Here is a 27,983-nt window from a genome sequence, read left to right on the forward strand (position 1 = left end):
TCACACAAATTTCTATTTATACCCATCCACTCATCTCTTCATATATCCACCCATCCAACAATCACGTCTCACCTCTCATATACACACAAACCTTCAACCAACCACCAACTGACACACGCAAGCACAAATGTATTACACCCCCACCCAGACAAGAGAATGATGGTCGAATAGATGTAGAGGACACGGGGCTCTATGATGTGTAGAACAGTTCTGGTCAATGGGCCAGATAATGAGTTGCCATAAACAGCAGCAGTCTTCCACTGTCCAGCTCAGCTCATTACCATAGCTAGCATATGTAATCAGTGTGTTGCTGGGGCGTGTCTTAATGTACTCTACTCTGCTGTTTCTCAAAGACAGGGTTGGGCCCACAGGGTGGGTCACGAGAAGGTAAGAATGGATCAGTGCATCATCCTCAGGAAACCTTGGTGATTAGTATTCAAAGCTGTAAAAGCCAAATAATGACACTGAAGTCTTCTTGGTTTCAATTTACGCTAAATAAGCAACTACAGAGACAATTATGTGGTACAAAATACTGTTATGTATATATCAGTATACTTATCAAATAAAATATAAACAACTACTTTGAAGTATGATGGCAATTTAATCTCAAACACTACATAAAGCAGTGAATTTCCTCTTCTGTGATTGACTTCATTAACATAAATCAGTGGGAAAACAAAACAACAGAGGGTATACAGTATATGGATACTTTGGAGGCCAGAAAGCTGTCACTGAGACGTAATTAGAAAACACGCACACACCCTCACACACATACAAACACAATATCAAGCTGTGCACATCCTCATTAACTCCATGAGTATGATAAAACACGATTCTCTCTCATCCCACCCAAGATTCCATAAAGAGGAGATAGTAATTCAAGCTGCAGACACCAAATCTCTAATTATAACTTTATTTGAAGAAAACAAGGGAGCACTTAATAAGCAAATGAGAGTGATAATAACTTGGAATATGGATTGGACCTAACAGACTAGATTATAGGGGCGAACCCCTGCCGAGAGAGAGAGGGGGAGAGAGAGAGCAAGAGAAAAAGAGAGAATTGTAAATAATGTGACAGAACGAGTAAATTATGAGGCTAAAGACTCAAAGCTGTAATTATGTCTTTCTTTGAATAGAGAGAGATGAGTGGGTGTGAGGATGATCGGATTGAAAAAAGTTAACTGCTGTCCTCATTTTTCCTTTCTTCTTCCCTCATTTGTTCACATTCACTGACAACGCAGACACTTTTAGTCTTTCTTTCTTGGTTTTCCATTGTTAAGTGCATTAAATATTTGGATGGTTAATGTTTTTGGTTTATTTAAAACCATAAAAGGATCCCTGTAATAATTTCATGCATTTGATCAGTTCACAAATCAAGATGAAGTGCAACCTGGACTGTAAAAATGGTGGCACTGGAAGGACTTTAAAGTCAGAGGAAAATAACACTAGTGACACCATGATGGGTCATAATTGCTTGGAAATTGAGACATTTTTTTAGCCATAAGTTTGGAAAAGCATAGACTTAATGAAGGACTAAAACATAATGCTAAATTGTGAAATAAGAAGATGGATTACTTGTTTTTAGAGCTTGACAGGTAGAAAGGACTAGAAAACCAACTTTAGGGCCTTTATAGATCTCTTGCAATGTATGTGGATCTCTAAATTCCAGAGTATTAGATGTGATCATATAGTCCCAGGAATCAAAAACTGGCTAATGTACCCTTCAAGGTCATCTTCTTTTTCGCCTCTTCACTGCTTCTAGCACTCCAGATGTTTGTTTTTTTTTTAGATTTGTTTGTCAAGTCCCATTCAATCTCTTTGCTGGATATCCTCCAGTCTGTTAATCTGATGATCTGTCAACATGAACTTTATTTTGGCGAAGAGGCCAGAGTCAACACATCACAGTTTAGGTAGTTTCTGCCAAATGTTCTCCCCAGATCCCTCAGGAAATTGTAGCAAAACTCTTTGTTGCAAGTCTGAATTTGGCAGACTTTCTCACTGCACTACTCACGATTCAGGTTGCATTCCTTGTCTGAATGTTACTTTGAGGCCTGGACACCATTAACTGGGAACTCTTTGGTGTCTAAGTCATAGCAACCGGTTAGCTCAAAAACAGTAGTTGTAACATTTTAGCACAAAGTTTCTTAATACAACATTACAACAGTGAGAACTTTATTGTGGTAAACTTTTCACTCACATGAGAAAGGAACATAAAATACAAAGTCAGCTTTAGGTGGAGAAAGGTACAGCATTGGAGTGGGTCAAGATTTTTCACTCATGAAATTGGGTTTCTTCTGTTTTAATAATTAAAATAAAAATATTACAATTATTTTTATAGGCACGATTTAGTGTTTTTTTATTAAAATGATTTTGATTGATTTAGGCAACTGAACTACTTGATTATCTAAAATACAATGGTATAGGCACTTGACCCAAATGACTCGGACTTACATTTGTCACCTCTTAGTTGTGTGATTAAGTGCATGTAAAATCCCTGCCCATTTCAGAGAGCCAATACCACCCATAATTAAAAAAAGAAAAAAGAGGAGAAGCATAATGCTTTCCATGATCCCAGCAAATAATCTGAACTCATTACAAGTCATCATGTATTAAACGCTCTTAAAAGAATAACAGTTTCATCAGATCTGCTGAATACATCATGGACATTGCACTTGTAAATGGTAAGTTATAATTTTTCAACCCCCATTTAACCTATGATCCTGGCTCTCACCAAGGTCTCCTCTCCCTCTTTTCTTCCCTTTCTCTCTATAACCCATTTTTCCCCTCCACCCTCTGTCTGTTTCTACATCAATTTCAAATCTCTTTAGGTTTGTCTTGAGCTACAGGATATGAAATTGACTTGTAAAGAAGAGACAAGTATTCACAGAGGATTTTGCTATTCAAGGTTGATTTCATTTTATTTGCTATCAGAGCTGTCTGTCTGTTTGCATGTTAAAGATACGAGCTGAGTGTTCGTGTGTATGTGTTACTCTATGATTTGTGTCTGCCATTCAGCCAGCTGTACATATGTCACACAATCTCGCTTTCTATACATGGTTATATTTGACATATGCTTAACAGGGGCCAGGGGGATCGCTTGCAGCACTGCACACTTAGGTAGATGTGTGTGTGTGTGTCTCCCTGAGCAGCAGTCTGTGGTCCTGTACCAATCCAGTGAAGTTGTCTGAGAATGACAGCTTCATTATCTTCTATGAAAGTGGGACAAATTGAAACATGTCTCTCTATCACTCTGAGTGTAAGTATGAAAAGCTGAGAAAATACAAACATTAACACACATCCACATATTGACACACACATATACGCTTCGCTTTTCTTTTTTTCATCACCAACTTGTCTGCAGTTCAATCTCTCCACTAGCCCATAACTCTATTTATTTATTTATTTCTCCTGAGGAGTGTGTGTGTTGTGTGTGTGGCAGCTGGGACCAGTAAGTGATGACTGTATCTAAATGTTGATCATTGGGAGATGCTCTGTTGTTCTGAAATGAGGTGGTGGGGGATATGTGCATGCATGCATGTTTTGGGAGTTTTCTGGCAGATGTCAAACAGTTGAGGCTTCCCACAGACCTGCTGACAACTCTCTTAGTAACTGGGCACCTTAGGGGCAAGACAGGTGTGTGTCTGTGAGTGTATGTGCTCGTGTGAGAGAAAAAAGGAAACAGACGTGACCTACCCCCCTCTATTTCATCCCATCTGCAGCCTGACATCTGACAGGGACATCACACCAGGCCAATCCACCTTTCTGTGTGTGTGAGTGTGTGTAATTCCTCATATCCAGTAGAAAGGTAATAGTATGTAAATGACCCCACATATGTCATCTATGAGAAGACGGGGATGGACACACACACATACACACACACTATTATACGCACACACTTTAATGCCCTCAGGGTTGGGGGGTCTCGGCCTCTGTCTGATGTCTTTGGGTCAGTTTCTCACACTTCTGACAGGGTCACACACCTCTCCTCTCATTATTAACCTGCAGTAAAATGCCACATAGCCAAACAGAGTGCATATATAGGTGTGTGTGAAAGATTAAGTCACAGGGAGAGTATATGTGAAGAGAAAAGCTGGAAAGCTGTCCGTGTGTGGGAAGGAAAATGAAAGACAGCGACGTAAAGAAATTCAGGTACATGTAGGAGTGTTTAGAGAGACTGATAGGGAAAGGCTGATAGAAAGGGAGTCACTTTCTTGTTTGTGCGTATGTGCACGTCCTTGGGGTATTACCTATCATATTAACAATTTGACAGACTGCCCAGACTCCTCTCCAATTTCCCGTCAATCAAGCACATTCAGCCAACGATATCTCACACTAAACAGTGAAACCACCCTGGTACAGTTTAAACATGCTGCCCCTGTTTAGGACAGTTTAATGTATATATATGAGCATTCAGCGCCATTTAGTAGTTTCAACCCTCATGGCTCCCATCTGCAGCTATTTCCCTACAGACGCTTCCAGCTGCACACTGGTGGTGTTCACTTTAATTTGATTACATTATGTAAAACTGCCACAAGAGAGTAAAGAAATCATAAATATTTTATTTTATTTTAGCATTTTTTGTGTGAAAACTAATGGATGAAGTGAATATATATGTTTTTTAAAAGAGACCTAAAATGAATATACTGGAACAGCAGAATAAAAGACTGAGATGTAAAAAACACATTGCACCAAAAGACAGAGATGTGTATGTGCTTACACAGATATTCTGGACTTTACTTTTTGCTCCCATGATTCACAGTATGCTGGTAGAATTATAAAAATTAAATCCTCTCTAAATTCCATCACAGTTACTGACAGGATTATACTCCATCACTGTGTGTGTGTATGTGAGAGGGGGAGAGGAGACAGGTGATGAGACTCCCACACTCTGGTCACTGCTACACAATAGGATTAAGACCAACACATACCTGTGTGTATGTATGTGTGCTAGCTGAGCAGTGACCATTGGGGAGAGTCTCCTGAATGATAAACAGTGTGTTCTTCTGCCTTTCCTTTGTTCCCTCTTTCTTTGTCTTTATCTATCTCTACATCTATCTTTCCAACCATCTGGACCCTTAGTCTACCCCCCACCCCCTACCCATTAGCCCCAAGTGCCAATACATACAAACATACAAACACACGTAGAGTACTTCACATATGTACAAGATGTATTTTGAATATGTTATGTGTGAGTAATACAGACTTCAGGCAGCCCGGTAAAGTTTGGTGTTGTAAGCAAAAATACATGGAAAAAGCCTGACTTACAGAGCCTGTATTTCTTACTTTCACTATACGTAAGTGCTTGTGTGCTTATATCTATCAATCCTCTTTGTATTTTTGATATAAATAGCTGCTGCATGTAATGGACCTGATGAGTAAAGATAGCTGCTTTGGTGTCATTGGAGGTCTTTGTACTTTTAACTCAACCACATCTTTTTTGTTGTGTGTGCTAATGACCTTTGCTCTAAATTTACTGAGTTTACAAACTGTTACTTTTTCCCACTAAAGATTTTTATTGGGGTGGATTACATTTCAGTGACGCTCCGATGTGCATAGTGGAAAAGTCAGGGAACAATTAGGGGAGAACGCAGTTGCAATTGATTAAACTGGGTTTTGTCTTTGGTGTCGTTTTCATTGACAAGCATAATACCTTGTGATGCAAAGAGCATTTTTTATGTGCAGTTGAATCCCTGGGTAATGTCTTCATCCACTGGGTAAAACTGTAAGAGAAAATAATGTAATAAGATATTACATTTATTTAAAAAGGTGTCATGAGCACACATGAATTTATTATCTTTACAAAAGCAGAGCATATGCACTTTTCTACCTTTGTGCATGCACACAATTTTACTTACAGCCATTATATCTAAAAAAGTTTAATGTAACAGACTGTGTTGGGTGGGTAATATAAAGTAAAACCATGAGTGCACATATTGAGTTGAAGAAAATACAGTTGTAAATTGTATATGCATATAGACATAGTCCCTCCTACTGCTACAGTTTCCTGCATACTGCCTACTATATTATATACTGTAACGTAAAATAAAAGCAAATATGTCACAACCCCCCTAAAGCATGTGTGATGACTCTGTGTAACCATGAATGCATGGCCTTTAAGACTAATAATCTGGCATGTTTCCAAGGCATACACATAAAATAAGTTCAGTTGGGTCTCCTTATATTTTTAAGGAAAAAAAGATATACGTATGTGAAGTGTAGTGCTGTGCATGTGAGTTTGTGAGTGGGTGTGTGTCTGCGCCTCCCCACTCCCCCCAGGCTTACTCCGTCAACCTCCCTTCACTAACAGCTGTCTCCCCTCATTTACATGCTCTCTCCACCCACTAATGGAATTAGCCACAAGTTTCCTGAGGTGAGGCAACACGCACAGACACAAAGACATATAGACACAACTGTGTGCACTGTATTTGTATCCATATACAAGATGTTTTTGCTTGTTCTATTTTTGTGTGTATGTTAGAGATGGACTGCAAAGGTCAAACAGAAGACACAGCTAAATTCAAAACTACTCTGTCAATATTCTGAAGAAAAATAAAAAAAACAGGGGTTTCTTCCGCATCAAAGGCCAGCCACCAGAAAGTTAAGCAGCAAAAAGAATAACCTAGGACAAAAGAGGAATGTCTAACAGAAACTGGTGAAGTCACCTCACCTGTTGTTTAGCCCATGCTTGATTTAGTGGCTCACACTCACATTTCTATGAATTTCATTACATTACATGTAGTGTCTCAGCTCCAATCTGAGGTGGTGGCATTTAGGACAGTAAGTAATAGTAATGGCCACTTTCCATTCAATTATACAGCAAGTTAAAAGTAAAGAAAACTAGTGAGAACTAGTGGTTACTAGTGGCGTTGCTGGTGTCTGGGTACTATGCACTGTATAACTGCAGTGATGTCTCATGATAGAGTTAAAGGTGAACTGATCCAGATCCAAAACTTTTCCTTCCTATTCTTACCATAACCTTCAAAAAGTTTCAAAGCTCCTGCTAGTGTACACCTTTTTTTCCCTCTTTTTTTTTAACTGTCTCCTCTGGCCCTCTCCACCAATAGGGCTCTGTTTCCTATTGTTTCGTCCTTCATCTCTCTGTCAGCAGATCCCGTCCATCAATAGAGAACTGTCACTCACTAGAGCGACAATTGGCAGCTGTCGATAGTTTAGAGGGTCGCCAGTCTGTATATAGGCTTCAGCTCCTAAAATGCTATCAGCTGCCAATACAAACTCACACATGCACATGCACAGTGTGACATGCACAAGAGAGCAAAGACTCACACACGCGCGTACATGCCTTTTTCTCTTTGCATCCTCATCTCGCTTGATCATCGCTGACACAGGAAAATTTGGTTTGGTAGTAACGATATCAGATCAGATGAGGAAACAAAGAGCCACCTTCTGACTATTCAGTGTTTAGCAGTGTGTATGTGTGCGTGCGCACACACACACACACACACACACACACACACACACACACACACACACACACACACACACACACTTTATTGCACTGATAAAGGTCTTTGACACAGACAAGAGTCACTGACACATGGCTCCCCCTTCTGGAGACCTATAAGACCCTTGGCAATGACATTGCAATCCCCAGTTACACTGTAGCACATTAACATTCATTAATTGATTCCATCATCCATCTATTAATTTAATCACTCCTCCCTCTTTCTGCTATCCATTTCCCCTCACTTTATCATAATCTTTTTTCTTTTAGTTCCCCAGTCCTTTTCCCCCCACATAGTTTCTAAACTTGTATTGTTCCATCACACCATTTCCATCTTTGTATTTCTGTTAGATTTGAAAATCAACCAACAGAAGGTGGCAGATGATTACCGGTTGAGTTTTTCACTGATTTGGCTTCATTTTGATTTATTATGATATTATCCTCATTCAATACAGATATTTGGTGAGAGTCAAAATGCTACAAGTCACACATACAATGTGTCATAAAAATTCAGAATGTAAGACACTGCAGTTATTTAGACCATGTAGTATTTATGTAGTATATCCTAGTACCGTATTATCTCGACAGAGCACTTCAATCTCAGACTGCAGGCTTACTTGTGGTTCTTAGAGCTTCCAAAAGTAGGATAGGAGGCAGCACCTCAGCTATCAGGTCTTTCCTTTTTGGAATGTGCTCTCTTTTGATTCAGGACACTGACACTCTCTTATTTTACAGTTTTTCTGAATTGCTAAAACACATTTCCTAAAATATCATCTCTTTGTCTCAAAACACTAAACACAAACTGTAAAAATCAAGCTACACACACAAAACCTTCAACTTGTCTTGCAAAACCAAACATTTGACCCAAAACTACTTTAACTTTACTCAAAATCAACCACTACTGTCAAAAGCCACACAAAACCAGCCAATGTGCAAACACAACTTAGCAACTATTACACACTACAGAAATAAATACAAAACACTGTGAGATAGCGGGAAAATAATATTCATCTATTCATTCTTGTACTCACATTTTAACAAAAAAGAACTGCAAGAAAAAAGTTACATATACATAAAAAAAATTACATATTTTTACAGCATATTCAGATAATTTAATCTGCCTCAGCATCAAGCCTCTGTGCTGGGTCAGGCCACAGGACTTCATCCACATTATATGTTATGGTCTCCCTTGCAATGCAATGAGATGCCAAATCCAGCCCTAGCAAGATTCCAGTCCCATCTCACCATGCCCCAGTCATTGCTTGAAGTAGATTTGCCTGTGTGTAAGGGTTTCGGTTTATACTTTCCATCTCCATGCTGAGAAAAACTCCTCGATAGGGTTCATAAGGAAGAGTATGGTGGAAGAAACACACTGATAAAATGCTGCTCATTGTGAAACCAGTTGCATATTTTTGGACCATGGTGAAAGCTTACATTGTCCTAAATGACATGGGATGGATGCTCTGCCTTCTCACGATCTCTCTACTCAAGCAAAGCATCCCGTAGACCATCCAGGAATGTTGCTAGAAGTTCGGTGTTGTATGGCCCAACAGTAACATGACTGTGGAGAACCCCATAGCTGCTGATGGCAGCACAGATAGTTACATTTCCACTACGCTGGCCAGGCAGTTCATTAATAGCACGTTGACCTATGACATTGCAACCTTTTTTCCTCCTTTTTGCTAGATTCAATATGTATGTTGTCTTCTATAATCCACTGCTGTATTTCATGCAGTCGAATTGCATTATTCTGATGGACCATATCCACAATAAGTGTCTCCTGGTGTTGTGAGCGCATGCGTGTTCTCCCACACTCATGCGGCTATCCTTCAATTCTAAACAAAATACCATTTAGTTATAAGTATACTTGTATACATAGCACATGTATACATCATACTATTCATTCTTTTAGAGAACTAAAATTAGTTTGTTGTGCACAGAGAATCTTTGAGCTTGACTCAATGGTTAGGTCTCATGAATACATCTTCGTGGATGAAGCTGTATTCAATCTAGCAAAAAGCAGAAGAAGAGGTTGTAACATGTGTTTTCAATTTTGAGTGGTAGTGTGTTAATGATGAAAACAGTGTGTTTTGTGTAAATGTGTTTTGTGTTTGAGAATGTGTTTAGAGTTTTGGTAAATGGGTGATTCAGATTTGCAAATGAATAGTGTTTAAGATTTTGGCAACTGTGAAATTGATTTGATGAAAGAGTTTTCATAGTTGATGGTTTCGTTTTTACAATGGGATTTGGTGTTTTAGCAATTCAGAAAAACTGTAAGACTAGACTTAAAACTTTCCTGTTTAATAATGGATGTAGTTAGGACTGGATTTCATGTAAAAGATGGACTTAGCAACCATGATGTCATCCATTGCCTATATAGTAAAGGTCCATTGTGATGTGTGAAGACTGTTTTCACCTTTGTCATTTTGGTGTTTTCAAATCAGATGTGAGGCAGATCAAACCGAGAAATATATGGACAATGCACCTTAATAGGCTAGATACTTGCCAGTGACACAGTAAAGAAAACTCTTCATTACTGTTCTTTTTAACTTGAATCTTAATCTAAAATATGAGCTGCTATATTCAATAAGACTAGACAGATTTCTGAAGCCATAAACCCCTCAGGAGAGTGAGGTCACAACAGAGTTGAAGCTTTTTTTCTACTTCTTTACTATCTCAGTGTTTTGCAACCACAGTAGTTGATCCCTTCTACCCATCAGAGTAAAAAAATGTAGTCAATTCCACATTACTTTTAAGACACGGACATTAAGTCCATCTTGTACAATTTGTGTCAACTCTCACAAGACTATGGCATATATTAGAGCCTAATCAATAAGCGTACCAATATTATTGTTCCAAAAACATCTTTTATATTTCCCAATCAATGACAGACTAATTGTGATAGTAAAGAAATGCAAATATACACAAGTTTAGTTTAAAAAGGAACTACAGTTAGGTCAAAATTAGACCAGGTTGCACCATAAGCTCATGCCAGTTTATAGAATAATACTGTTTTGTTTATCTTCTGACTACACATTCCTTGGATTTTGATTATTTTTTACGACCTCCTGCTTTTTTCAAAATGTTAAAGTTTCCTTTTTAAGAACACAGAAAAGGAAAAGTGACAGTGATGTGCCTGTCTGCTGTTCTTTACGCACATGGCGTCCATCCGTATGAGAAATGTGATTACAAATGAGAGCGTGAGTGAGAAAGCGGAGTGTCACAGCTGGCATGGCATCTGGCTTGGCATATCGTTGCCCGGCCTCGCTCGCTGCCTGTGCGTTCTAATGTGGCTGTCGACAAGCCCATTAAGAAGCTATTACTAAATGCTCTGTCTCTGCTCCTCTTCCACGCCTTACAGCACAGGCCCGAGGGAATGCCAGCAACATGAAGGAGAGAAAAAGGGGAAGAGAGACAGAAAGAAAGGGAAAAACAGGTTGGGGACAGACAATGGTGCCACATCAATACGGACAACGTACGTGTGACAATACGGTTTCTGACTTAATAACTTTATTTAAAGATAAAACTTGTGTTATATTGTTATGCTACTGTCTATAATAGATAGTAAAGGCTCTTAAATAATGTTATAGGAATTTATCCATAGGAAGAAGTGTTGTGAAGCCATGTAAACCCTGTAGGATTAAACTAAACAATCCAGAAAAATGTGTTTCTCAAAGCAGCTGATGCAACAAACAAGCCAATAATAGCCTCAAAGATGAAGTTCATGGATCCTGTGGACACATACCATTAAAATAGGTCATTACATTAGAATCTTTTATATCACACATTCCCACCTAGTGACCTAATTTACTGGAGAAAAGCTACCTCTTGGCCTGCTAGAAGACACACTTATGGTGTCATTTGATAAATCCTATGTCGCCTCGTGCTGAAGTTATTGCATTCACAGGATTTTCACTAAACTTACTCTGATCTTGAGGTCAAGGTCACTGACAGTCATTCAAGGTATTTTGTAGATGCACCTGCGCTATTAAATTGAAGCCCCTATGCCACCTTGTTCTCGAGTTATCGCATTCACAAGATTTTCAGAAAACTTGACCTCCATTGACCTTTAGTTTGAGGTCACTGAGATTCAAACTTGTCTGAGATTTTTTTCGTGCTTAAAAAAACCATTCATGGATAGAGCCTAATCTGTGCTCTTCATATAGTTTATTTAATGAGTCAAAAATACACAGCTGTGGCAGTACAGATTAAATTTTACACTTTCACAACTGTTTATGTTCAGTACCATCATCTTGGATTGCTAACTAGGTATGTCGGTCTGCTATGACTTTCCACTTGAAACTCCTGGTTGAGGAGTTTTTCAAAATTAAAATCTGTTGGTCTGTTTCAGACTTTCCTTTTTTTATTGTGACTACTTTGGCATGCAAGAGAATCGAGCAAGTTGATTTTAACTAAAACTGACAGATGAATTGTAACTTTACAAGTGATTTTAACCTCCTAGAGCCTGGTGTCCACATATGTGGACATCACATTTTAGGTTGTCTAGACCAAAATACAAAATTAAAGACCTGTAAAGACCTGATATCCACTTACGGGACATTATACTGCCACTGTTCTATCGAAATTTAAAGAGAATATCCTCATATGTGGATCTCATCTTCTCAGAAACAAAAATCAGGTTAAAAAAACCCCAACAACACATAATCCTTTGTTTTTACATTCGTCAGGTCCCAATCAGCCCAAATAGCAAAGAGAAATTAAAAATGCATGCCATGAAAGAGTTCGGGTCTTAGGAGGTTAAGTTTTGAAGACCTGCTCTCACAAAAAAGTTTTAAAAATATAGCATCTTATTCATGTTGTTATTATTATTATTAATGTTATTCCCATTTCCTGGATTTTGCAAGGTGTACATATCCCATTATGATTCCAATACTCACAAGAGACTGTGTGCAATTTCCTGCTCTGTGTGTGTGTGTGTGTGTGTGTGTGTGTGTGTGTGTGTGTGTGTGTGTGTGTAAGAGAGGGAGAAAGTGTGTTTGGAGCGATGAACTGCTCTTTTCATGAGTGACTGTGACAGGTTTCTCATCAGGCCCTGAAGCCTCCTCGCAGTTAGAGACCATGTACAGCTCAGTCCCCAAACAACAAGCACACATGAACACATACTGAAACGGGTGATGATTTGAAAGACTTTTCCCATTAAAAAAACAGCATATCGGAGCAGTAGTTGGTACCACGTGTGTGTGTGTGTGTGTGTGTGTGTGTGTGTGTGTGTGTGTGTGTGTGTTTGTGCATCTGAGCTGACTACTGGAACTAAGCGGGGCTCTTAATCACGGCTGTAACGGGCAACATTACCAGCAGCGGCAGCAGGCTAATGATGAATGCCCGAGTCTCTGTGCAAACCCTGACCTCCTTTTCTGCTGTGATGCACAAAAAGCTCTAGTCCTCTCATCAAAAATTACACACACACACACACACACACACACACACAGGTATTAGATTACACCAACGCATACATCTTAAACAACCGAAGCAAACAACCATGTGTTGAACAAAAAATTGCTTGTGCACGCACACACACAAATACAACTTACTGCTCCATAGAAGGTGATTTACCTCCAGCCAGCCTGCTCAGGAAATGTGTGTGTGTGTTTGCAGGTGTGAAAGAATACAACTTCCATTGCTAAGAGAATCTAAAAAGTTGTGTCAAGTCCAGATATATTAAATCTGGAACTGAAACGGTAAGAGAATGTTTGAGAGGTAAACACAAGAAAGAAAGAAGTGGAAAGAAATATCAGTAGAGGTAGCATGAAATGTAAATGAGAGAGGAAGAGAAATTGAAATAAAAGAGGGGAAAAAAGATCAGCAGATGAAAGAGACAGATGGTAAAAAAAAAAGATGTAAACAAGAAAGATTTTGCAACGCAGAGAGTGAGTAGTTATAAACGAATGTAAAGTTTTGATGAAGGACAAACTAATGTCAGGGAGTTGGGCGGTTTGGGCTTCCTGCTCCCCGGCTAGCACATGTGATCCCGCCTGTCACTCACACTCCATCGCCATGACAATCATCATAATGCCGACGCCTGGAGGGAGGGACAAGCCTGTCCTTGTAACAAACAGAAGCCCTCCGCAATCTGACGCCGACAACTGTTAAGAACACACACACACACGAACATGACAACCGTCATGTAGTGCTGCCACATAAATAGACAAATATAAAACAAACTCCACTGTAGATTTATAATGAAAGCTCTTTTCAGTAACAATGATGTGATTTGATATGTTACTGTCACCCATTCTGGACCATGCTGCATACATTGTCAAACTCATTCATTGCATAATATGCAGCATGTGGTCATCCGTGCATTTGGACAGGTGTGTGTGAGTGTGTGTGTGTCACATGTGTGCCTATACATTTATTTAGCCTAAGCATTCAAACAATACATGTGAGTGCATGACTGGTGTGTTCACATATCATATGTGTGTGTGACAGACAAGTGAGACAGAGACAGAGAGACAGTGCGTATGTGTGTGCATGTTGGCCACAGGGTGGGAAACAGGGACTTGTCAAACTGAGGAAGAGATGGCAAACTGGATGGTGATGCCAGCTCAGTGTGACAGCTTCTTCACATACACACACACTCACACATACACACATGCTCTAGCCCCCCAAACCTGCCCTTGCCCATACTATAGAGCTGTGAAAGCTGGGATACAGAAAGAAAACGAGACTGGTGGAACCTCCCTTTAACTGGAGGCTGATTAGTGTGTGTATGTGTGTGTGTGTCGGTGTGTCTGTTTGCGCGCGCACGTGTGCGTCTCTGTGAGTGTGTGTTTGTGGTGGGATGGGGTTCAAAATGTCACATCAATTTGTGGCTCCACTGTTTCTGAAAGAGGCTAACCCCACTGCCACTTAAGTTTAGCACATCAGTGAACGGCATAGCGGCAGACAGGACACATACATGCGTCAGTACACACACGTGAAACCATTCTAATCCAGTAATTACCTACTTAGAACTGCAAGCACACACATTTATATTGGGTTATATAGATATAATTTAACTTGATAGACAATTTCCAACTGCTTCAGATGGTGACTCTGGAACATGTTTTAAACTGCTGCTGCTGCAAAACTATTCTTTTTGAAAAACAATGTTAAAATGCTCAGTTGATCAACATCCCATGCAGTAATATTATATAATTACACATGCTGACATATGTGTTAATTTTAAATACTAGATGACAGTTCAATACAGCTTGAGAAATTCACCATGTGAATTATAATAATAGCAATATTGATAATATACTGATAAGCTTGCATCACTATCTCCACATATACACAAAGATTAGTTGAAATCAGTCTTTTGGTAGGATGCTTCACTCCACGTTACAGTGGAAAGAGTCAGCAGAGGTAGAGTTGTTGGTTAGAAACCCCCAAGAGTGACCTGGGCAGGGCGTCAGACTACTTTAACCACTCATCTCCATTAACAGACTCGCAGATATTATTATGTTCCCAGGGGAGCAGGCGTGCTCTAACCAACCGTTTAGCCTCTCCCTCTCTCCACTCTGATGTCTCCTTCTCTCTGCTGTGATGTTATACTATGAAAGAAGACAGCAGAGAGAAAAATATGAGATTGATTTATTTGCTTCAGTGTTCTTTGGGATGGAGTCCTCTCCCACACTTTCTCTCCTGTTTCTCTCTCTCTTTCTCTGGAAACTGAAACCAATTAGTGGGCAGAGCACTTGTAGTGGGGAATGTAGGGCAAGCGAGGAGTAATAAAAAAGTATTGACTTTTCTGTGACTGTATGCGGCGTGAAAGGGGTGCCGCGGCCTTGTCCGACATGAAAGGAGCTCCATTAATTTCACTTATTTCTCCCAGGCCCCTGTCAGGAGGCCCTAATGCGTCCCAGGCGCACTTCTCACATGCAGGCACTCAGACAGCACGACACAGCTTCAGCCTGGTTACTAAATGAGTTTACATTATATATCAGTGAGGGAGAGAGAAGTGCAAAAGAAAAGAGTCATTTCTAATTCTGTGGTTGAGACACAAAGCGGGGCCTTTCATACATGGCTTATTTGCCCTAACCTCACCTCCCCATCCTGCTGAACTCTTGCTTTCTTTCACTTGTTCTGCATCATGCAAACACACAGTCCCAGAAAAGAATGACCTACAGTATCAAAACAGGACCACAGCAAAGACCATTTTGATTTAACTAATCATGCTTCTCCTTTGGGACATCATAAAATACAACACAAGGTCTTTGCATTGAGGACTTGTGCAAGATATCTTACACATAGGTCAAAAATTTAACACGAATAGTAAAAAAAAGTTAAAAAGAAAGAAAGCATATACATTTTTACTGTACGCAAAGATAGCTACTTCGAAGCCCAACAGTTTTAAGAGGTGTTCCTGCATTTTTACAGCTTTATCACATTTATCAAAAAGATTATCCCAGATCCTCCTTAATTAAAAAAAAAGCAAAAAAAAAACCCCAGCAAAGACAGGATTTTTGAACTTTTCTCATTTTGCACTTAATGATGACCTAATGCCACCAGCTAAATTACATTTATCTGGAATTCCAACAGTACCGGGTAAGTGCATGTAACCTTGTGTCTGCATGCTTGCATACACTGTGTGTGTATGCTTGAGGTACACACACCACATGAGTATCTGTGTGTGTGTGTGTGTGAGAGAGAGAGAGAGAGAGAGAGAGCGAAGAGTGAGAGGCTATCTGCAGACAGAAACTAATCAGTGTGTGTGAGATAAGAAAGCAGCCTTTATGGTGTATGGTAATCAGCCCCCCTCGGCCTGCCACCGCCATGCATAATCACCACGACTTATTCACATGATTGATGAAATATGCGTCTGTGAAATCTGAGCCGCTTTTGTTATCATCCTGTTTTTCCCCACTCCCTTCTCTCTTTCCTTTTCTCTCAATCTTTTTTTCGTCTGATTCAACCTCTCCATCCCTCTCTATATCTATCCCCTACTCTGCAGTAGCCAAAGATGTTTGGAACAATGCACAAACAAGAAATTACACCCACAGTATGGGGTCCCTCTTACTAATAAACACCCCCCCCCCCCACACACACACACACACATGCACACACTCACTCTACACATACTTTCTTCTCATGCGGTAGTTATGTGATACACAGGGCATATATACAATATTTTTGTAAAGAATAAGACAATAACTAAATGAGAAGTACTAATTATTCAGTCTTGCAAAGAGTGTGAATGGGTGAGCCGGATTAGAGGGGGTTGCTGAGAGCAGAGAGAGAGGGAGAGAGATGACATGAAATTAGTTAGATGAAATTAGTTACATGCTTCAGAGAACTCATCACTGACATGCAATCACATTAATCTGGAAACAAATGCAGAATTCAAAACTAACATATCAAGAAGAAACAAAACAAAAACAAAAAAACAATATAAACAAAAACGACTGCAGCAAATCCTTATGAAAATGCAGTTACCAGAATGAGTGGCTATGGTTGTGACGTGTCTGGTCATGGTGATAAAATATTGTTTATAATGAGGGTGTTAGTTCTATACAAATAGGTTTACCATAAAAATACAACTAGAATGGAAATTAATTAGCATAACTTTTTGTCTTTAGTTACCTCATATTTTCCATGCTACCATGGTTCAAATGTGACAATCTTCCTGCAATTTCTCCATTATTCTTTATCTTCATATTGCTATTGGTCATTTCATGATTCTAACAACACATAATACAAAGGTTTAATGAATCTTGTGTAATCCTAGTTTTCTATTAGCCACTGCAAATGCCCTGTGGGACAAAACAGTGAAATTCTGGTTATCTCCCAAAGGCATTCACAGTGCAAAAGTTCGCAAAAATGAAAAGTATCTGATTTTTGCCAATTTTCGTCAATTCCAATGTCAGAAGGCGGTTACAGACACTGTTTGACCGTCTGACAAGTATACTAGCACCCTAAGGCTTAGAATAGGAAAGAACTAGGAGAGAGAAAGCCTAGGAGGAGGGCTGCAACTAGGACTTTGATTTGGGTTGAAAGTAGGCACTGGGGGAAGGTGGGGGCTGAGACTGAGGGTAAGATTAAGACTTGGGCTGGGGCTGGTGAATTAAGGGCCTCAGCCTCGGGGTGCTATTACACATCTATAATGAGAAACGGAGAAGAGGGAGGCTTGTCTTTGCACCTCGGCACACCTTAGATTAAATATGCACAATTCCCATGCAAAATGGGCCACGAACAGCCGGGACCAGCATTGCTGTCTAATCCCCTGTGCTGGAGTTGTTTCAGCCAGGGTTAACAGGCTCATCAGTCAACACGGGCTGCTTTGCACAGGACATCAAGGCCATTTGCTGGTTTAAGTGTTTGTGATTGCTTCTCTTTCCAGGTCCCATCACCACCCCCAACACATATTCCCACACTGGCTAAGGAACATATGAGACTTTAATAGCACACACATACATGTGCATATACCCAAGTGTGCACATCTTGTATAGTTACAACTGATAAAGGGGTGGTTTTTATACATACACTAGGCAGCTTAGAAAGTTACAAAAGCCATAACACAAAAAAACCAAACATAACCTGAAAAAATAGGACTCACACACAGTGATACATACACACCTTATACCTCCAATAGATAGATACAGAATGTGGGTGCTGGATTCTCTGTGCCCATCCAATAAGACAAGCTCCTGGCCTAGAAAAATGAAGCCACTGTGAAAGTGCCCAAAACAGCAGTACATTTGAGGGTAGCCCCAACAGTCAATCAATCCAAATAGACTTAAAAAGATTAAAAAAAAAAAAAAAAAAAAAACGCATCTGAAGAGAATGAATGTTCAGAGCCTGTTTTTTCTAGACCAAAAATAGCCTGGGTCTTCATGTCTAATCTATAATTGCTATAAATTTAACCATTACATTTGAGTTTACTTAAAGTTAACTGACTGATGGATGCCAACAAATGACTATAGTGGGCCACTGTCTAGCATTAACCTCTTAGAATTTCAGTCATGGAACTGGACCTCTTTACTTTGTGTGTAGTGTTGGTGCCATTTGGAATATGTGAAAAGCACAATTGCTTGTGGTGTGTGTACATCCAAGTCTATCCAAGAAGTCTGAGGTTCATTTTTTATAATTGTTGGTCTGCTCCTGGTTTGCTTGTTTTTTCTTAGCACTAAATAACAGGTACTGTATCTATCTTATGTAATAAAGCAGTCAATGGACGCTGCTCCTTAGTTAATGGATATCTGAGGAGTCTACCCTTTTTTGGGTGGGCTCCTAAGCTACCCAAATACCCAATGGTCACTTCTGGCTTTTAAAACTAAAATAGTGACACCAAAAATTATATTGTTTCAAAAACCAAGACATGACCTGTTGCAGCTGATGCCTGCCCCTTGCTGAGTCTGATTCTGCTGAAGGTTAAGAGGGAGTTCTTCCTTCCCACATTCGCAAAGTGCTTGCTTATAAGGGGTCATTTGTTTGTTGGGGTTTTCTTTCTAAAACTGCAATCTTTACCTTACTGTATAAAACAACTTGAGGCAACTTTTTTGTGATTTGAAACTATATAAATAAAACTATATAAATAAACCATTGAACAGAATAATGCCATGGGTAATATGTCCATTTTTATATACAGTCTTTGATCTACATTTTAGCTTCATCACAATCCATTTATATTTCTCTCTCTCTCTATATATATATATGCACTCAGATATTTTTTACAAGAATGGGGAAAGGGGTGTAGAAAAAGCTACTGGTTGGTAGTACAGATGAAGAAGTCAGAAAAAGAGAACATATGCAAATAAAGAAGATAGCAAAGATGAGCAAAGAAAAAGTGATGGAAGGAGAAAGACATCGACAGTGATTATACTACACTATATACAGCATGGTTCAGTGGAGCATATCCTTACAGGGACAGGCAGTCCATTAAAGTACAGACACCCCTATCCAGCTTGTCTGCCTCCTTTCTCTGACACCTATGTACACATGGAGAAGAAAACATCTACTCAGACTTAAAAACACTTCCATCTTGATTTTGGAATAACTATGATGACATAGCGTTTTATATTGCAGTTAACTTATATTTTCACACCAATACTGCCAATCTGTTAGTGGTTGTGGTGTTTTGTTGGGTGTATTAAGGCAACCTTATTATTTTATAGAAAGAAAGTTCTACAAAGTCACTCAATCTGGTAAAGTTTGGTCCAGAATCTTTTAACGAAAATATCTAAAGTCATTCATTCTTTCAAATCTTACCAAAATATATCTGCTACTTAGCAGATGCTGTCCATTTAACATCATGCTGTGTGAACTTGACCCTCACTGTTACTCTGTATACAGTCCTAAATGTCACCATAATGTAAATGAATTGGTGGGTTAACTGATAAGCCTGAGGTCTCAAGTAGGAAGCGGTGTGGCGGGAAATGCTTTATGGTTGAGCAAATGGCAGGGCTTCAGAGTTTTACACAGGCTGTAAAATGGTTAGTAGTAATGGTTAGTAACATGGACCCTAATGCAGCAGAGTCGGATAGATCACTTGAATCAATATCACAGTAAATCATAAATGCATCTTGTTAACCAATCTAGCTAGTTAGAGCTGGAGTTATCTGACAGTGTCCTAGGTTATCTTTGTTATTCAAGCACAGTGGTTAAAAAAATGAGATTGCAAAGCCTAAAGTGTCATAACAGCTTTTGGATAACCAATGAGGGTTGACACAGAGACTACATCTATCTTTTAGATACAGTCTGTGGAAACAAGAACAGATAAATCAGAACATATTCTGGTGTATATCAATCTGTATTTGTTCTGATAATCCATTTGATTTTGACTTTCACCCTTAGACGAGTTTTTTCGCGTTTTAATACCCACATGGCAGCATTATTATTGGTAAATTCAAATTAAAAGGTTGTGAATACCATGGTCTTCCGTGATATCATGGTAATTTCAAGAAAACATTTGATCAGTTTCATTATTATTTACAAATTGTCTTTCTTCCTTTACTGTAAAACCACACATATTGACTATAAGTTAGGAAAACAATTTATCTTTAAATCTAGGCTCAGTTTACACCTGAGCCTAGATTTAAAGATAAATTATTAAATAATGACTTTTGGGTTCACTGTTATGAGTCTGGTAAAATAATCACACTATATGATTTTTTGAACTATAATTTTCATACTAGTCTCAGCTTAAATACATTATTAGTTTCAGGAGTAATTTGCAACATTAGCTGCTTCAACTGCTGCAATGAAAACTATTATTAAAAAATAGTTTAGACCAAATTTGGCCAACGTTCTTTTCAGATATATGATCACCTGAAAGGGCCAGAATTAAGAAAGATGGACATTGTATAGTGGTCCACTGATCCAAAGCCGTTGCTACAGCTAACACAATCTTTAGCCTTGCCTCCACTTTGTTATTACTATCTTGGTATTACTTTTAGCCATTGATACATAATTTATGTTTATTTTTTTATGACTGATGTTATATATGCTTTTGGGTTTTTTTGCCTCCACTGCTGTTCTGGTTGTTTATTAGTATTTATATTCTATTATGTGTCGATGCATTTCCTTCTTCGTCTGCCTGTCCAGTTTGATTTGTATTTGTTTTCATTTATTTATGCCCTTTAACTTTTCATCCCTGTGCATTAACTTCTGTTCTGAAAATGATTTTTTCTCTATGTCTGGACCTCATATTTGGTATTATTTCAATAAACAATTACCAGAAACAAACAAACAAGCAAAATTTTAAAAAGACCTGGACCTAGGGAAGAGTGCTTGTGTTTTAGTGTGTATCAGGGAGTTTCTCCTGATGCTCTGAAAGTTATGATGGACATCAGTCTAATGAAAAGAGAAGGAAAGGCTTGGAGCACAGATAAACACAGACGTGACCACTCACTGTAGTGTACTTTATTAGCACGTAGCCTCCTAATTAGCTATCTTCTATGGTTATAGGCAGAACCACTGGTGACATGGCTAATAACGACCACAAAATTAGCATGAACACAGAGGGCTTTCCCATATCTGCATTTGAAATTAGTCTTTGCTGGAGCATGTAACTGGTTCACAAGCTTTTATAGCATTTTATCTTACAGTACTTACAGGCAATGTGTTGCTTACCAATAACCTACATTTTGCTCTTTATCACTTTATTTCTCCTGAAATAACAATGATAATAACAATGATAATATAACATGAACTAACGAGTAAAATAACCATCATTGTTGTGTTGGCATAACAGGATTACCAGGAACATAGGCAAAAAGGGTAAGCAGACATATGGGCAAGAAAAGGGGCAACCTTTACACAGCGCTCTTTGGCCTGAGACAGGGAACTCAGCTTTTCAAGAGGCAGGGACTGGCATTTTTGTGAATTTGTGTGGATGCATGTGGATATGTGTGTGTGTACACTGACAGACTTTCATATTGTGACCCAGATGGCTAAGGTAAATAAAGGTCCAGGAGTCACAGGCTATTTCTAGGGCTTGGTTTGGTCTGAGGATGCTGTGTACATACTGCCAAGAGCTGTGATGGTCAAGCCAAAGAAAACAGAAAAAAAAAACTGGGGTATGTTAATGATGAGGCTTCAGGCTGTGTGGAGAAGCTAAAGCAACGCTTAAGGTGATGATTACAAGCAAGGCTAGGTAATGTGGCAGAGACTGGGTGAGAGGGCTATGGCTAGGATTTGAAAATAATTAGGAGCATGGCTGGATAACATAGCTAAATAATGTGGCTGGGGGGAGGCTGGCTAGGCACGGTATGAAGATGATGAGTACCAGGGTTGAGCTGTCCACTCCACTGGCCCTGTGAGATGTGACAAGAAGCTCCGCTGGCTGCTGCTATAGCTCACGGTGATGCCAATGATAGGACTAATGCACTAATTATCACAGAGTGAGAGGAGAGAGAGAGTAAACAGAGGTAGAGAGATACAAAGACACAGAATCTCTGAGAGAAAGATGTGAGGTTTGATGAGTTCTGAGTGACAGCAGTATGACAGGACTGGGCCGAGGACAGGCAACTACTGTCTTTATCATCTTCCTCAACAACATCCTGCATGGCAAAGTTATACTATACAGAGAATACGTTTAGCAAATATTTGATTTGAGATAAAATAAAATAATAGAAAATAGCTAAACGTGTCAGCAAACACACACACATACTTATCTAAGAAATGAATCAACTTAATAAATGAATCCTGGCTCATCCCACCATTTAAATGACCAAATCTCATTCTAATTCACACTTATACTTACCGACATATTATTTGATAATCAGTGGGTATGCCCGTTAACACACAGTTAAAACTGCCATGCAGCTTTGCTGTGAACCTGCGTTAGTTCAACAGCATATTTGGGACATTTGTTTCCTGTTTTGTCTAGACAGGTACTTTTCACCCAAACGGGGCTAGGGCGATAGGCAAAGTCAAAATACTACCACCAATGCAGATCTACAACCTTCCTAAAATTGTATTTGACAAACATGATACAGTGAAATATGGATCGTACTCCCTCAATTTCTCTTGTCAGTTTGAGGAGACCCCGTTCACCCACTCACTCTCTCCTCATACTTATTTATCTCCACTTCCTGGGGCCGTGTTAGTTCATTCCCCTGTCGCTGCTCTCTCCTTTTTCCCTTGCTCCTCTCTCTCTCTCTCTTGTTTCACTCCTTGTTTCCGGGCAATTGGGTCTGGTTGCTGGTGGGGAGTAAGGGGCTGGGGTGGAGCTGCTGGGAACTTTGTGTATGTGTGTGTGGATGTGCACGTATGCGAGTGTGTGTGCTGGGAAGTGAGCTAATAAAGGACGGTGATCCATGAAAGGCCTTGAGCAAAGACACAGTCAATTACCTAATGCCTGGACCAGACCGCAGGGCCCACGCTCACACATTCTCTCACTAACATACCCACACATACACATCAATGCATACACCTCATTTACGTATACATGGAGAAGGGGCAGTGGAGGGCATAGCTGGGAATTGTGTGTATGGGTGTGGGTGGGTGTAGATATGCGTGTGATGGAGAGTGGCGATTTATTAAATTGCTGTCACTTTTGACAAATTTGTGCAACACAAGTTGAAAGGTTTAGGTTGTGCTGCTCTGTTTTTTCATGTCTTTCTTAGAAGAAGAATTATACCTTAGGATCAAACTAATTCAACCATATAAACCCTTTACAACAGCTTTTAGCCCATTCAGACCATTCCCTCTACATGGGATAATTAAATAAATAAACAAACAAATGATTTTTTTTCTTTTTGTTTAGTCTTTTTAGTTTTCATCATACCTCCTCTGATAACCAGTGTATATTAATCATCTGAAGCTCTTGCCGGTATGGGCTGGATGAGGAAATGAACTGCTGCTGTGGCTCAAATGGTGAAGTGTACTTCCTGTTCCTCTGGGTGTCAGACAACAAGAAACAGCAAAGTTATACAATATAGTGCACACAGGTTTTCAGATTGGTTTTATTAAAACTGTTGTTTGCTAAGCATGTCTTTCACTTTTATAGGGCTAGATTCACTGGTGTAAAACCCTCCATGGATATAAAACTACTGTCAGGATTTACTAGAGATGGTGCAGTGTCAGTTTTGAAACTAAGAGTTTGCGGGAAGCAATTTACTGCAAATAGTGGCATATTTAATTATGAAAGCATGTCTTATTTTGCACCAGAATAGCTGAAAGTTGCAGCTGGGAGCTTTGCTATATTAGGGATGCCAGCAAGCAACTTTATCAGAATTAGCGCGTAATTGGCACAGATGGACAGCACAAAGCTGTGAGTTTAGTGCCAAAGCTTTGTTCTTTTGTCCTGTAGGGCTTCACTGAATCTTGATCCCAAATGTTTAGAGTGGAGCTCCACATATTTCAGTAACACCAGTATTTTGATAAAATACAGCTTAAACTGAACTCAATTTAACATAGAGCATCAAAAGGAGGAGGCGAATACCAACACAAGACACATGCAAGGATATAGCTTACACTGGATTATTATGTTATTATAACTTTTTAGTAACATTTCTGTACAGACCCCACAATGAAAAATTGTGTCTATCTCTTTCAGCAGTGCTCACTCAAAGAACAGCTTCTTGCTAGTATCGAGTTAATACAGACACTATTTGCAGTAAATAATATCTGTTAAAACGCACCAAACAATGGACTTGGACATACCTGTAGCTGAATTATGTTAGATTAATGTATGAATGTTCTAATATATTGTATCCAATCTAAAAGAATTATCCAGACAGGTCAGACAGAGAACTCCTGTACAAACCTAAGTCTCACTGGCTCGAGTTCACGTAGCTGATTCTGGGCCTCCTCTAGGTGCATGTAAGAGGTCTGCAGACATAACATCAATTCACGACAATGCAAGCGCTGCTCCCAAGCCTCTCCTGCTTCTCTGTAAAGACCCTGGAATAAGGACAGACAAAATAGACAGTACATTAGTCGAAAACTGATCGCAAAATCACTCTTTTGCAGAATTAAAAAAAGACAGAGGTCAGTCCTCTGCATCTCTTCTCTTGTGACAGGAGAAAGGCTAAGTGTAGAGAAAGAATAAAAAAGATCAAGTGGCAGGAGAAGTAAAACCAAGCATGTTAGTTCAATTTTGGAGAGAGGGGGATGGGAGGGGTATCAGTTAAAAAGAAGACAGTTTTGGAGCAATGAGGACACTGTCTGCAATGGGTTAAAATCATGATTTGGGCTTTTGTGGTGATTTGTTAATTGAAATCTAAATGAATATGATAGTGGATCTTTTTCCCTGTTCTCTTCTTTTCCCCTCACCCCCAATTAGTTCCAGCATATGGGTGCCCCTCCCTGAGCCTGATTCTGCCAGAGTTTTCTTCCTGTTAAAAGTGCAACAATTGTGCAGGAAATATAAATAGTAAGAAGACTGGAATAACCAACAAACAAGAAGAACATATATATAAAAACAAAGGCACACAGTAACAATGACAAGTTGAAAAGTGCTTGAATGTTGTGCAAAAGACTTTGGAGTATAGAGTCTTTGCGTAAGTGGCCAGAGGGATGAGGGTTACTCAGACCATGGCTGAGATTAGTGGGTAAGTGGTTGGGTGTGGGGTGTGGAATGGTTTTCTGTAAATATAGCAGTGATTTCAACGGAAAAGACTAAATTATGAATTGTCTGGCTTCTTAAATAAGCTGAGTTTATTTAAACTCAGTTTATTTAAGAAGTCAACTTACATAATATCTGTGTTAATGTTGTTAAATTGTTAAGGTAAACTGAAGAAACACACACACAATTAAAAAGTCTTGAGCCACCCCTCATTTCTTTTTATTTTTCTTCCATGGAGACTGACTTTCTCATGATTTTTTACAAATGGTCTTGAACAATAGTTCTTCAGGCTCTCTTTTTGTTTGTTCGTTAAGCCACATTACATTTACCTATGATTCACTCAATCATAAAAAAGGCGTAACTCAAGGGATAAACCAGACAACTTTTCGAAGAACCTATTTTAATTGGTATCTTTAGGCACTTTGTCACTTATTATCAATTCATTAGTTAAATTTAGAGAACATGCGGAAGATAACACAGTGATTCCCATGGAGCTAATAAGCTGAAAACTTGGCACATCTCAGTATGGTGTGCAGTTTGTCCTTAAAATATTTGAGGAGTCAAACAAGAAGAAGAGATCATCATGGCAATGGATCCAAAAACACTGCCAATGCACAAAAAACTACATCTGGATTAAAAAAGAAAACACAAAAAACCCACAACAAAAGAACAAAAACACACCATGGAAGACTATCAGTCATGGATTGGCTTCCCGAGAGCCCGGACCTCAACATTACTGAAGAAGTACATCCAGCTAACATCTAAGGTAGAGCTCTGGGTTTATGTCCAAGAAGGCTGGAGAAATAGACTGCTTACAGAAATTACAAGAAAGCTGCCTAAGAGAGTTCAGGCTAAGTGCAAGAACAAAGGTGAACAAGCTTGTTGGAATATATATGTGTGTATGTGTGTGTGTGTGTGTGTGTGTGTGTGTGTGCGTGTGTGTGAGTTGTCCGTGTGTCCAGCGAAGTCAAATCTCAAAGTGGATGCTCTAAGACTACATTACTTAAGAACTTGTGCGAATAACGGCTAAACTTTTGGGAATGCAGATTAACTTAAATGTTTTCGCTATGTTTAAGGTGACCTTCAGTTGTTGTTTGGTGTTAAAAAAAGGAGGGAGAATGAGGAGGAGAGAGACAGAGACCCTGTCCTTGCTCCTATCACCACGGGATCATTGGCCTGGCCTGACCACTTCCACAGCCAGCACCTCAACCTTATCCATCACCACTAGATAGTTATCACACCAGAGATGGAGGGGGTGTGGGATGTAGGGGTGAGTGCAAAAGAAAAGGGGACTTCCTGCACTAATGACACGAGCTGAACACACACAAAAAAGACACACTATGAGGCACACATGTATAAATATAGACAATTATTCTTCATATCAACCATAGAGACTTTCCTAGGACACCATTAATAAACCTATTCCCATTTCGGCCAGCTGGAGACATGCCTGCATGTGTATGTAAGTGTATGAACTGCAGCTAATAAAAGGAGACAAATATACGCCTCATTTCTGCTCACTTATGTTTTACATTACTAGAAACTAATACTAGGGAAAGCAATTTGCCATAAAGAGCCACAGAGTGGAAAATATTGCTCTTCAATAGCACTCAAATCATCATCATACACACAAATGCAAACACAGACACATGACACATACAGTCACAAACACACCACTGGATTATCCTTTACTGAACCAAGACAAATTCTCAGTTGAGAACAACCAAAGTAAATATTCAAATAGTGGCAACTCAGGGTTCGTCTATTTTTATCAGCCACTGGATTAATATAGTACACATTTTGACTGGTAACTGTCATAATTATGTGATAGTTCAATATGAAACAGTGGCAAATCTGTTCTTTTCTCTCTATGATATGTCCAAAGGTCTTTGATGAAAATTTACTCTTTAAAATGAACACTTATTCTTGATCATTTTGGACAAAGCAATATATTGTTAAAACAATTTCTGTAAAAAAAAAGAAGAAAATGTGTTCACAACATATAAGATCAGAAAAATACTAATTTATTAAATTTATTATTTATCAAATTAAATTTTAATTTCTGTTGAATGTATATATGTCGCTTATTTGCTTAATGGAAATATAATGCATGTTTCCATGGAATTTAACAAAATTATCCATATATATCTGTAATATACAGAAACAAATACATACATCTAAACTTCAAATTCAAGTGGAATGTGTATGTGAATGTGTATTAGTTTACATTTAGAACAGAAGAGCCCTTTATTGTCATTGTACCTGGACAACAAAATTGTGGATAATTGTACAGTTAAATCGTTACCTGACACAGCACATATCATGTTGTTGTGGTCCACTAGTCAGAGCTGTGCATGCAATTTTAAAACACACACACACACACACACACACACACACACACACACACACACACACACACACACACACACACACACACACACACACACACACACACACAAATATAGTAACACATAACTACATAGTCCCACAGAGTACTCATTGAAATAA

General features: G+C 39.1%; 1 protein-coding gene across 3 annotated transcripts in view; it reads right to left on the minus strand.

The window, feature by feature from the left end:
• Positions 1–5,558: 5,558 nt before the first annotated feature.
• Positions 5,559–27,983, minus strand: part of spata17 (spermatogenesis associated 17) — a 40,095-nt gene continuing 17,670 nt past the window's right edge. The window contains exons 8-10 of one of the 3 annotated variants that reach the window (XM_085267320.1): positions 24,675–24,811; positions 23,694–23,804; positions 5,559–5,720 (exon numbers count right to left, since the gene is read on the minus strand). In XM_085267320.1, the coding sequence (XP_085123446.1) occupies positions 23,720–23,804; positions 24,675–24,811 (222 nt within the window). In that variant the 3' untranslated portion in view covers positions 5,559–5,720; positions 23,694–23,719. Of the gene's footprint in view, positions 5,721–19,373; positions 19,393–23,592; positions 23,805–24,674; positions 24,812–27,983 lie in introns of those variants that run through there. The other 2 variants (XM_085267329.1, XM_085267315.1) reach the window with 2 other exon arrangements.

This window comes from Mchenga conophoros, linkage group LG1 (genome assembly GCF_057382185.1).
Source record: "Mchenga conophoros isolate Kocher_MC1m ecotype Shallow Benthic linkage group LG1, M_conophoros_male_GT1.1, whole genome shotgun sequence".
Classification (NCBI taxonomy): Eukaryota; Metazoa; Chordata; class Actinopteri; order Cichliformes; family Cichlidae; genus Mchenga; species Mchenga conophoros.